The 12079-nt window shown below is 40.8% G+C and overlaps 2 protein-coding genes across 2 annotated transcripts; one reads left to right on the plus strand and one right to left on the minus strand.

The window, feature by feature from the left end:
• The first annotated feature begins 58 nt into the window (after positions 1-58).
• sec22ba (SEC22 homolog B, vesicle trafficking protein a) lies at positions 59-4671 on the plus strand. Its single transcript, XM_042058261.1, has 5 exons — positions 59-321; positions 2881-2990; positions 3538-3698; positions 3776-3922; positions 4163-4671. The coding sequence occupies exons 1-5, from the start codon at positions 247-249 to the stop codon at positions 4315-4317; spliced, it is 648 nt and encodes a 215-aa protein (XP_041914195.1). The 5' UTR covers positions 59-246; the 3' UTR covers positions 4318-4671.
• Positions 4672-4717: 46 nt separating this feature from the next.
• On the minus strand, positions 4718-7288 carry imp3 (IMP U3 small nucleolar ribonucleoprotein 3). The gene is made up of 7 exons (XM_042058263.1): positions 7056-7288; positions 6829-6936; positions 6321-6395; positions 5700-5779; positions 5179-5230; positions 4992-5064; positions 4718-4864 (listed from the first exon to the last, which is right to left on the minus strand). The coding sequence occupies exons 1-7, from the start codon at positions 7190-7192 to the stop codon at positions 4838-4840; spliced, it is 552 nt and encodes a 183-aa protein (XP_041914197.1). The 5' UTR covers positions 7193-7288; the 3' UTR covers positions 4718-4837.
• Between the last annotated feature and the right edge of the window lie 4791 nt (positions 7289-12079).

Consider the following 12079-nt stretch of genomic DNA (forward strand, 5'->3'; position numbering starts at 1 on the left):
ACCTGTACAACGATGGGTGCGGAACCTTTCTTTGTAGACATTGGAGATTTCGTCGGACTGTATTTGCACAGACACATCTCACCCTGGTCAGCGGCTCCCTAGCTCAGCACATTCCCACATTCCCCGTAGCCGTAACCCACTTGTAAATCTTTGCGGTACCAGAGCCCGTCTTATTAGACATTCTCTGGCGGTACCGTCAAAGCTTTAAATTGCAATTACAGAATCTAAAGAACATACAGTAGCAGGATGGTTCTGCTTACAATGATTGTTCGAGTGGCCGACGGATTGCCCCTTGCAGCATCAATTCAAGAAGATGAACAGGTTTGAATAAACTTTTATAGCACACGTTAGCTATGTCAACTATTTACCAAGTTCAGCCATTTTACTTTGAATTGATGTGATAAACCACGTTATGTTCTTGTATGCAAATATATGCAGGCTACGTTCACTTGTGTTACTATCAGGGATGTAGTGGAGGCTAAACGCAAGTAAACGCAGTTAATTATCCACCTCTGAAATTTCAGAAATAGAGTTTATTCACCTCTTATTCGAGTTTATCCGCCTCTCAGAAGAGTTTATTCACCAATTGCAACTTTTAACATTCTAAATTCACACTGTAGGCTATTACATTCGCAATATGTACACTCATCAACCATTTAATACCACTGGTATTGCCACCATCATCAAACATGTCCTGAATGCCAAAATAAACAGCTAAATACCCTCCGGTGTACGATGTACTAGTTTTTGAATTTTCAATAGTTGTACTACATACCATCAGCACCTGGAAAAAGAAGGGTGCACAGGGATTGTGAACTTTGATGTTCTGAATGCCTTTTTTAAAAAATCGATAGCCTACTGCACGGCGCAGTCCACGTCGCTGAGATCACAGAAATCATAGTTTAGCCACCTCTTATTTTACCACTACATCCCTGGTTACTATCACAGATCAGTTTCGCTCGCAAAATACTTATTTAGTTGATGGGCTACCAAACACTAACCTCAGTAATAAAGCTCATATACTGACGGGTCATTCCACGTCAGTTCAACCAGGGCCCACGCACTTAGGTCTCAAAAAATTCTGAAAAAATTACCAGGTGTACCTATGTTACCCAGGAGACACACTGTAAAATGACTCTTATGTAAGATCAATACTTTCCAAGATACAGCCAGTTTTACATGGGGAGGGGGGTGTCGATTTTGTTCGGCCTCTTTTTTTGTCAAAGTTCACAAGCCCACAGCTCAAATTTTGCATGCTGGTACATAAATAGGAATAGTATGTAGCAAAATCGTCACGTTTGGTCTGGATAATCCTGCATGGTCATAGCTGTCACTCAAAGTTGATACAAATTTTATTGGAGTTTTTGGCTGGGCTCTGTTTAAGCCTTCAGAAGACATATTTGTACTTAACATAGGCTCTTGATTTATTTTCCTTACTGAGATAAGTAGAAACACTCTCACAAAAAGCAATGAACAGAAAACAAATCCCTTCAGGGTCTGAACAGCAGACCTCACAAGTCTGAAAAATCATTTTGGTTATCATTTTCAGAGCACCCAAACACCTTGTGGGAATATACAAAGATTTTTTAAATATGTTTTTCTTTATTCTCCATGATCCCTTCTTTTTGAAAACACCAATTTGACTTGTCTTATGCAAGTCCCCCTGTAAAACTGGCTGTATCTTGGAAAGTATTGATCTTACATAAGAGTAATTTTACAGTGTGTCTCTTGGGTAACATAGATACACCTGGTAATTTTTTCAGAATTTTTTGAGACCTAAGTGTGTGGGCCCTGGTTGAATTGACGTGGAATGACCCTGACAGTATATGGTCAAAGCTCAGGAAATGTGACATTTTTCAAAACAGTCTGAGTATCAAAGGTCATTTTAATGTTTTATGCCTATTATTTGGCCTTTCACAAATCAAATGGATCAACCTGGTCATTTTAGCAGCTATCTTACCTATATTTTTGGGGTTGCATGCACAAAAGAATGCTACACTCCATGTAACACAAATGCAACAACACTTTTTTGCAGTGAAAAATTCCACAAATTAAAACACAATAAATGTCACAATATATTGTGTGCAGGGCATTTTGTTCAGTTGTGAAGATATACCATACATAACAAATTGAATGACAAAAATCATGCTACGTGAGGTTTCAAACACAGAGGTGTAAAATGGCTTAAAATGTGATACAGCAACATATTTGGGGACATTGCTTGTGCACTACGACATTGTGCTCCAGGCATCCCAGAGTGCTTGGACGAGAAAGCATTGTAGTTCTGCACTTGTCAGACAACAAGTGGGGATTAGGTGGCATTTTACTTGAAGCTTAACATTTGTGTTTCATTGTGGCCTGGTTCAGTATTCCATGTTTTCTGGCAGGTTTGTACTGTGGATTTTACAGTAGACTACTTGATGACGTGGACTGACTCATTCTTTCTACGTTCATCAGCTAGCTAGCTGACAAATACACCAAGCTTAGCAGCAGTTGTAATGGTTCTTCAAGAACTTAGTGAAGTGGTTCAGGTTGTATTAAATGTTATTGTGGGTGGACGGGTGAGTGATGCCTTTATATGGGGCGGGGCATGTCCCCCTCATTATGATTACAGCCTTGATTCTGTTTGAGGTAAGCTGGCTGGCAGAATAGGTCTAGTAGGAAAATGTCTGAATATTTTCCCACAGATTTTTAAGGAAGAAAAGCAAACAAACAAAGAATAGGATATTTTGTCGACTGTATACAATCTGATAAAGCTCGGAATTCGACTAAGAAGTTTTCTAATATCAGCTTAATTCCTTTAAGTATTTGTACTTAGTTACTTCCCATCTCTACCAGCCTCCACGCATAGATAAATTGTAACTATTTTCTTTTTTGCAGTCGGGTCGGGACCTTCAACATTATCAGAGTCAAGCTAAGCAGCTATGCCGCAAACTCAATGGTGAAAGTCCCAGCAGATGCACTTTAGAGGCGGGGGCCATGAATTTTCAGTAAGTACTAGTTCTAGACAAGTATTCAGTAGCCTGGGAGAAAACAGACGAACCTCAATTGAGATATGCGGTTTAGTGTCAACTAGGGTTGTGCAAAAATTCAGAATTGAATCAAGAATGACTCCTTAATTCCAATTCAATTCTTGAATTTGAATTGAGGTCAAAAACAGAATCTAGAATTATAGAATTAGAATTTGAATTAAAGAAAGTATAATTGAAAATGTTCAAGACTGGAATGCTCAAAAATTTACCTGTAATGGTCGGGTTTGAGGATCATGAAAACGTGCCCAAAATTAACATTCCTAACTCTATAGAACCAAGATCTTAGCATATGTGGTGAAATTCTGAGCTATGGCAATAGACTATAATGGAACAGTCGCTGCTTCTGCTCTGCATAAAGGAGCCAATTCAATTCAAATTCCAATTCATGAATTGAATGGAGGCCAATTCTAAATTTTGGAATTTTGCTCAAGCCTGGTGTCAACCAGGCTAAGTATTCAGTGTTTGTAGCTGTGCAAGTTCTTCACAATGTCATCCATTTTACTAGCTTTGCCATAGAGAAAGGTATTTGCTACCTGGCCTTGTGCGAGGTTGGTTTCCCCAGAAAACTTGCGTTCGCATTCTTGGAGGACCTACAAACTGAGTTCAGTGAGCAGTATGGGAGAAAGGTACCTACAGTTTCACGGCCTTATTCCTTCATTGAGTTTGGTGAGTGGCTTTACTCTATTCAAAAATCATTTGAACCTACAACTGAATTGTTTATGACAAATGATCTCTATGTACAGACACATACATCCAGAAGGCAAAAAAATCATACATTGACAGCCGAGCACGAAGGAACTTGAGCAGCATCAACACGGAACTGCAGGATGTCCAAAGGATAATGGTAGCAAATATTGAGGAAGTACTTCAGAGAGGAGAGACTTTGTCAGGTAAGTTTGTCATATGAAGACTGAGACTAGATGTATTGTAGACTCCTTTTGTTAAAACACACTTCTCTGCATATTGCCAAAGATCTGTTAGCAGCGTTTGAGCTATGTTTGAAACCTATACTAGGCTGCTGTTCAACTCTGGTTCTGTCAAAATTGCATTTCTTCAGTTATGTTGTTGCCGCAGTTAAGTCCATGCTATATGTATGCACTGGTTGATCAATATTTCTTTTCCTCCTGTAGCATTGGATTCCAAAGCCAGTAATTTGTCCAGCCTCTCCAAAAAGTACCGCAGTGATGCCAAGTACTTGAACACTCGATCCACATATGCCAAGGTGGCAGCTGTTGGTGTGTTTTTGATCACACTTATTGTGTATGTGCGTTTCTGGTGGCTCTGACACCACCAAATTCAGGAAATCCTATTTGTACTGAAAGAACAGTAGGGTGCTGGTTCATTGGCAGCTCCAGAAAAGCTGTCATTACTAATGCTTTGGGCTGGGATGTCTTCTAGAATGTGGTTACACCGGTGTTTGGATATAAAGCAACTTTTCCTGTCTCTGAACATGCGCAAATAGGTGCGAGGCAATTGTAATTTCACTTCCAATTGTTAGTAAGCTTATTATTGACTGTTACTTAATGTGATGTTAAAAGATATTTGACAAAATGTGGTTAACTATTGTAGATGAGTAAATGGCAAAATTAATGTGTTTCAGAAAGGGTATTCAGGACACATAATGAGCATTCTTTATTGCACAGGAATATTTTTATATATAAAAAAAAGAAAATTTTCCACAAAAGTTGTTTTCTGATGTTTTAGTTATGTATAAGATACGGAACAATCACAAAAGGGGCATATGCAGTTTTGAAGACGACATCCAAACAGAGGCCTGCTTGAATGGCTCCATTCTCTGTAGAAGTCTACACCACAAGGTCAAAGTCATCCCTCTGAAAACAACCAAAGTCATACATAATGGTAAAATATCTTGCCAGGGTAAAATTCAGAATATGACTAATGTGCCATAAGTGTATGGTTTTCAACAGAATTGGATTCAAAATCCAGTGTATTCCATACCTCTTCATTGTAATTCATGACATGCTGTTTAATCTTGGAAGAATCAACCCACGTTACAAAGTCCTCCATATTTCTATAATAATAGAATTAAACACAGAACTAAATTAAATAACTCCATTTATAACATGACACTCCACCACATCACACAGCAGGAAATCACTCATAGCAAAGTTCTACACAAGCTGACCTGGTGACGAGGAATGCAGGATCTGTAACAATTTCTGGTCCAACTCTGATGTCTTAGAAAGGAGTCAAGGGAAATCCAAATCATGCATACAACACACTAAGTTCGGTTTGGTTCCTCCATGGATGACTCAAGATACGAGTTAATGTGACAAAACAGAATCTTAACAGGAAAGGCTTGATGGATAAAACTCAACAAAAAGACTAATCATGCCTGCCTTGTAGGGCTGGACGATTTGGGGGAAATGTCAGATTTGTCTAACAGATATTGTGATTTGATGTCTAATTATTTTGGGAAAAGTCAACTTTCAGTTCAGTATAGCACATTTCACTAGGTTGGGCCACTTCTGATGGGTAAGCATTCCTAGTGCATGAGAAGCACAACACTAGTAGGTGAACTTCACTGTCTGTCACACAAGGAAGATGACATGAATGTAAAAAGATGTGACAAGATGAACCATGGGGACAGAGTTTCCAATTCTGCAGCCCTACTGCCTTGTTATTCAACAGGTTTAGTAAGGATACGTCCTTGCTCGATAAAGGTAATTGCTGTCTTCAGATTCTGTGCCATGCGTAATCGCACCATTACTGTTGGAAGGCGTCTCCTACAAAATTAAAGGCACACAAAAAGAATATTAAAGAACCAACACCTTTAACAATTAATTAATTAATTTCAACTGATAAAGAAAGGACAACGGTTTGTTAACGCAGGCTTATATCTAAATCTGTAAAAACACTGAACATTTCTAATCGGCAGACCTGCTGTATTAGGTCAGATATGGTTTACAAAGAACACTTAATTTAGTTAAAGGCGCTCTTAGCGATGTCATACGTTTTTTAGGCTAAAACATTTTTTGTCACTTACAGCAAACATCACCTCACCATCCGCTAGCTGCCTGTGTCTTGAATACACTAAAAAAAAACGCGATCTCTGGACAACCCAGGCTCCAAAAACAGCCACAAAACAACTTGGGCAAACCTTGCCCATAAAAACATAAACTGTACCAGCAAATCACCGACGAGATGGTGCACGGGAGGAAGTAGCGAGCTAGCTTTCTGTTTTGTTTGAACGTCAACTGAAGTGACGTTTCCCAGCATCAGACAAAGGGGCACAAAAGCATTTGGCAAAGTGGCAATCCATCTTACCTGCAGAAGGAGGAGGCACTGACATTCTCAACTAAAGAGAGGTTCTGTTTGGTGGGGATCAATCCCACAGTGTACCTGTGAAGTTATTGTAAGCATTAAGTCAATGGCAACTTAGTAATGTTATAGATTTAACCAGGGGGCTATTCCAAATACGTGGTGACAAATCTGAGTTAACTCAAAGTAAGTGATAGACCTCCTACAAGAAGAGCCCTATGGCATTGTTTTTTTGAGAATGAAGCCATACAGCTCTTCTATTAAGAGGTTTACCACTTACTCGGAGTTAACTTAACTTAGATTTGTCACTAAACGTATTTGGACCCAGAGCTCTAGTGCCCGGGTGCGTTTCCCAAAACCATAGTTGCTTACCTGTTAGCAACTTAGTTGGTTGGCAATGGGAAATTGCATTGCAACCAACAAAGTTGCTTACATAGTTAGCAACTATGGTTTTGGGAAACACGCCCCAGGTCAGTCCATTCCAAAAACATCATCAATTTTAAGTCACACTCACAGCTTTTCCAGGAGAAGCGCAGTACTGTGAGACCTGAATCCGTCCTTTTCGTCAAGGTCCCTGATTTTTCTACACAATTCTCTTATATTACGACTTAATTTGTTGTACCTATAATAATAAAAGAAACAAAAGCACAACACACCCATTTTCAATATGTCTACAAAACATGTAAACACGACCCGGAGGTTCACATGCTAGTGAGATAGATGGCTAGCAGCATTACTTACTTTGTGTAGTCCTCTCTCTTCTCGATATGATATTTTCGTAGTATCTTAACCTCGTGCAAGTTATTGTCGACTTCCCAGTTTAAGAAATCGACCTTTTTTAAGAGCTTTTGCTCGTGAAATTTCAATTTACGCACCATTTTCAATTAAATTAGGGACTGAGAAACACTTCTACAATTTCACTTCAAGCTACAGTCATGTTTCGGAATCACACGTGAATTACTTCTACGTCCAATATCAGGCACACGTGACGATACACTGCCATCTAACGTACTGGAGGATCCGCGTCCTGGAAGAATTCTGTCATTGTAGCATAGTTTTTCCTTGTCCATAACGCAAGATGGTTAAATTACAAGTATAACATAGGCTACTAACACACATCAGCCGTAACATTGCATACAATTTGGCATGGGGCTCTTTCCAGTAGGCCTATGGTCATTCCTATGTACGCCAAAACTGTGCATGTTTGTTGGCAAAGAGCTCTTTTCATCTGACCATAGAACACAATTCCAGGCAAAGTCCCTGTAGCAGATAACAACTCCAGCCATACCATCTCCTCATTTTGATAGGGGAAAATAGATATGGATCCCTTTCCAGGAAAATTCCATTTGATTGTAACTTTTAAATTATTGTTTTAATTGAAACTTGGGCATTTTCAGGCCAATATACTTTTCCCCTTTTTTAATTATTATGTGTCCTCCTTGGTGCTTTGTAGGCACCTTTCTTCTGTTCACTGTATTTGTCAGAATTTGTATTTTTCTCTCTTGCTGTTGTAGGCCTATAGTACTCTGGATCATCTCCTCTGGCCTCCATTGCCACTGTTTGTTTCTGAATCAGTCATAGACATGGACGGAAGCCCATGAATCGCGCAGGTTCAACACAACGCAGGTTACACTTCATCACCCTCAGCGTTTCTCACAGTCCTAGAATAATGTAGAACTAGAGGTACAAAAGCAGGTCAAAATATGACCGCCGCTCAGTCCTGCACATTATCACCGCAAAAATAAATCATGCTTGTCAATTTGTCTCCATCCCCTACTCTTGCAACTTTTGTGTATGTAAATGAGTGTGTGCATGTGTGCGTTTGCTTTTGTGTATGCATGCTTGTGTGTGTGTTTCGCTTGTGTGTGTGTGTGTGCGTGTGTGTGTGTCTGCTTGCCTGCATGTGTGTGTGTGTGTGTTCACTTGTGAGTGGGTGTGTGGGGGTAATAGGGTGTGTGTGTGTGTATGTGAGTGTCCCTGCTTGCCTGCATGCGTGTGTTTTATGTGTGTTTGCGTGTATGTAGGTGTGTTTTTGTGTGTGTGCATGTGTTTGTGGGTGTGTTTGTGCATGCGTTCCTGTGTATGTGCATGTGCCTGCCGTGTGTATGTATGCCTACATGTCTATCTATGTGTGTGTGTGTTTATGCATGAGTGTGATTATGTGTGTGTGTGTCTGCTTGTGTGTGTGTGTGTCAGTGTTGCGCGGTCCGCCCGAAATTAAGCGGTCACCCGTGGTTAGGAGTCATAAAAAAAATATTGTAATGATTCGGGTCATTTGCGGGCGGGTCAGTTAAAATTAATTAAATATATATATATATATTTAAAAATGCTTAAAAAAGGTTATCACGAGAAGGCTAGCATCAATATTTAACTCATAATTGCTTTTCAAAGATATCATTGGTTGAAGCATCTACTTGCCACATAGGTGGAGTAGTCTAGGTCAATTTTTAAAAGAAATGAACCCTGAAGGCAAATCAAGGCCTCAACTCCTACTCAAGCGAGTAGGACGCATTTCACACTGCTCCTGCTTCACCTATCCTTTTAGCAATTTCCACTCTTTTTCATTCTTTTATTTCATTTACAAGCTAGTTTAGCAAAGACAGTGAAACCAGTACATTTAAATCTGAAACTTTAGTGGTTAGTTTTTTACTTTAAATGAGCCAGCCAAGTCAACGAGCAAAAACTGAACGGCAATTCACCTTGAAGTTGGATTAAAACAAAATGCGCTCCTCCGGCCAGAGACCCAGGAGATCATGCCGAAAATGTACTGAGCTAGAACAGAGGATTTCTACTTTGGAATCAAAGATGCATGCCCTTCCATCAACGACAGATGAACTACGAGAGGCATCTCATGAAGTGAGTACAGCAACTACTGGAAATGCAGAGAATGTAACCCAGCAGTCTAATATCACTGCTAATAGAGCAGATGAATGCATCGACCTCACAAAGGGAAATGTGAGTACAGAGCCTTGGCACAGGCAAGGTGCCAGACCAAAAAACAAAAAACGTAATACAAGAACTGTAATTACCTCAACACCAGTAAATTCAGATGTTAACTTCAGGCCTCGTATCAGAAATACAGACAGATCAGCAAACTACTACAGGGCTTGTGGTCCTAAGGGAAGCCCACAGCCCCTAACACTATGGAACAGATTTGAATGCCTCCGGGACGTGAGAGCGGAATTTCCCAGGGAACAGACCCAAAGCAGGCAGCGATCAAACCACAACAAAAGAAAGATGGGCACAGACAAGAAGCAGCACTCGACCCCTATTCATCCCACAACCCTCGTTCTAGGCGACTTTGCTGTGAGACATATAAATGGGGAAAGGATGATTGTATGTTGTTTCCCAAATGCTTCAGTGTCTGACACAAAAAACAAGCTTGCAGAACTGGTGTCAAAATATGCAACTATCAAGCGCATCATTGTGCATGTTGGAGCAAATGACATCTACAGAGAACAGCTGTATGTCAAAGAAGATTTCAAGGAACTTTTCTCGGCCCTATATGAGCTTGGAATACAAATTTTCATCAGTGGCCCACTCCCAGCAGAGGGAAGCTTTGTATTTTCCAGACTATTCAGTTTAAACACCTGGCTCGCAAAAACATGCTTTTCAGTTGGGATGAATTTTATTGACAATTTTAACCTTTTTTGGAATCGCAGGGAATACTTCAGACCAAATAGCACAGAGCTGAGTTGGACTGGGGCCAAGATCTTAACCGAATACTATCACCTCTCTCTCCTGCACCCAACATTTTTTCTGCCAACCTTGAGCCGAGCCTCTGATAAGCGCTCAGTGGCCATACAGACGGAACAAGCGGATGACATCAACAACTCAGCTAAACCAAAACACTCTGCACAGGCTGAAACAGAGATATGCCCAACCTCCCCTGCTGTGGGGCCCTCTGATAACCACCCGCTAGCCTCCACTGAAATGCAGACCTTGGAGAAACATAAACAACCAGCTCAACAATGCCAAGCCATGTCCACTGGACAAGATAAGATGGGTGCTGCTAAAATGACTCAAAGTCAATCACTGGCGTCAAACTCCCTGGAATCTCAGCAAACAAATGGATGTGATGAGCATGAGGAGATAGCACCTATCAAAGCTGCTGAGAGGATATCAGAAAGGAAGGGTCATGTTGTAACACCAGTACCAATACCCCTCCCCACCTCCGTCGTCTCCTTGTCACCACAAAGACACAACAACATGGAATACACTACTGGAATACATGCTGAAAGCGGAGCATCTGCAACAAACTTCCCAGAACCTCAGCAGGCAGATGGAGACTCTGGATCAATTTTCAACCCCAACCTCCTTGATTTCCCATCACCACCCACACCCAATCACGTCCCCACCCAATCAAACTCCCCAGGCCACACAAACCCCCCTAATCTCTCATCCCCATCCCCACCCCTTCATCCCACCACCCACTCAAACTCCACAGGATCCCCTGAATACCCATCACCATCCCCACCCAAGCACATGATGTTCCCTGCAAGAATGGAGAGACTGCTACCAGTAGCCATGCAGAGTTTTACTAGCCCAAGATCATTAGCACCAAAGAAGCGAAGGGCACCTCCACCCCCTCGCCCTCCCCCTCCCCGTTTAGAAGGATCTCTTAAGCAGCAGCAACCTCTTAGTTCATTTTCTCAGCCGGCATATAGCATGGAATGTGCAGTGGAAAATACAGATGGCAGCAGCAGGGGACAATTATATGATGACTGTATTGCATGATATTCTCAGGGTCCCTGCAATATAAATGGTACTGACAGTAGTTTTGAGAACATGCCGGGACCCAGTAAGCCCATGACATTCTCTATTCCTGTATTGACAAGAAATAGAACACAAATGCATCGAGCTTATAGGGTAAACCAGTCCAATCTCCTACCCGTACCACATCAACCTCAGATTTCCCCCATGGATCATATTTCCCCAACACTTAAACTAACAAAACTAGCACTCCTAAATATCAGATCTCTTTCAAACAAATCATTCTTAATTCATGATCTAATTTGCACACACAACCTTGATTTTTTACTTTTAACTGAGACATGGTTAGATCAAGCAAACAGTGCTGCTACTCTCATCGAATCAGCTCCCCCAAACTTCAGTTTTTTGAGTGCTACCAGAGCAAATAAAAGAGGTGGGGGGATAGCCACAATTTTCAAGACGTCTTTTCAGTGCAATCAGTCGTCATTCGGTGACTTTACTTCATTTGAATATCTGTGTGCATGCATTAAGTCTTCTCCTCAGATTTTATTACTGACAATTTACAGGCCTCCAAAACATTCAGCTAAAGTTTTTCTTGAAGAGCTAGGTGAACTGCTATCAGTTGTTTGCATAGAGTATGACTGTCTTATTATATCAGGGGATCTAAACTTGCATGTGGATAATCCTGAAAACAATTATGCCAAGGAATTCATTGCACTAATCGATACTTTCTCCCTAACACAGCATGTACAGGGGCCAACACACTCTCTCGGCCATACCCTCGACCTTGTTATCACAAAGGGTCTCGATGTCTCTACAGCTGTTAAAGACCTGGCCTTATCTGATCATTTTTGCGTGTTCTTTGATGTGTCTATGTCCCCACACACTCAAAACACAGCTATGATGGTAAAAAGGAGAATCATAAATGATCAGACAAGTGCTCTCTTTGAGCAAGCACTTTCACTAAAGTCAAGTCAACTGTCAGACTCTGAAGACTTATTTGATCACTTTAATGCAAAAATGGCAAACATTATGGATGACATTGCTCCATT

The sequence above is a fragment of the Alosa sapidissima genome, chromosome 1 (assembly GCF_018492685.1).
Source record: "Alosa sapidissima isolate fAloSap1 chromosome 1, fAloSap1.pri, whole genome shotgun sequence".
Classification (NCBI taxonomy): Eukaryota; Metazoa; Chordata; class Actinopteri; order Clupeiformes; family Clupeidae; genus Alosa; species Alosa sapidissima.

Coding starts and splice junctions, on each gene's coding strand:
- sec22ba (XM_042058261.1), top strand. CDS start 247: ATGGTTCTGCTTACAATGATTGTTCGAGTGGCCGACGGATTGCCCCTT. Junction 322..2,880: donor CAATTCAAGAAGATGAACAG/GTTTGAATAAAC, acceptor TCTTTTTTGCAG/TCGGGTCGGGACCTTCAACA. Junction 2,991..3,537: donor GCGGGGGCCATGAATTTTCA/GTAAGTACTAGT, acceptor CCATTTTACTAG/CTTTGCCATAGAGAAAGGTA.
- imp3 (XM_042058263.1), bottom strand. CDS start 7,192: ATGGTGCGTAAATTGAAATTTCACGAGCAAAAGCTCTTAAAAAAGGTC. Junction 5,231..5,699: donor TACCTTTATCGAGCAAGGAC/GTATCCTTACTA, acceptor CTCCTTTCTAAG/ACATCAGAGTTGGACCAGAA. Junction 5,065..5,178: donor CCTGCATTCCTCGTCACCAG/GTCAGCTTGTGT, acceptor CTATTATTATAG/AAATATGGAGGACTTTGTAA.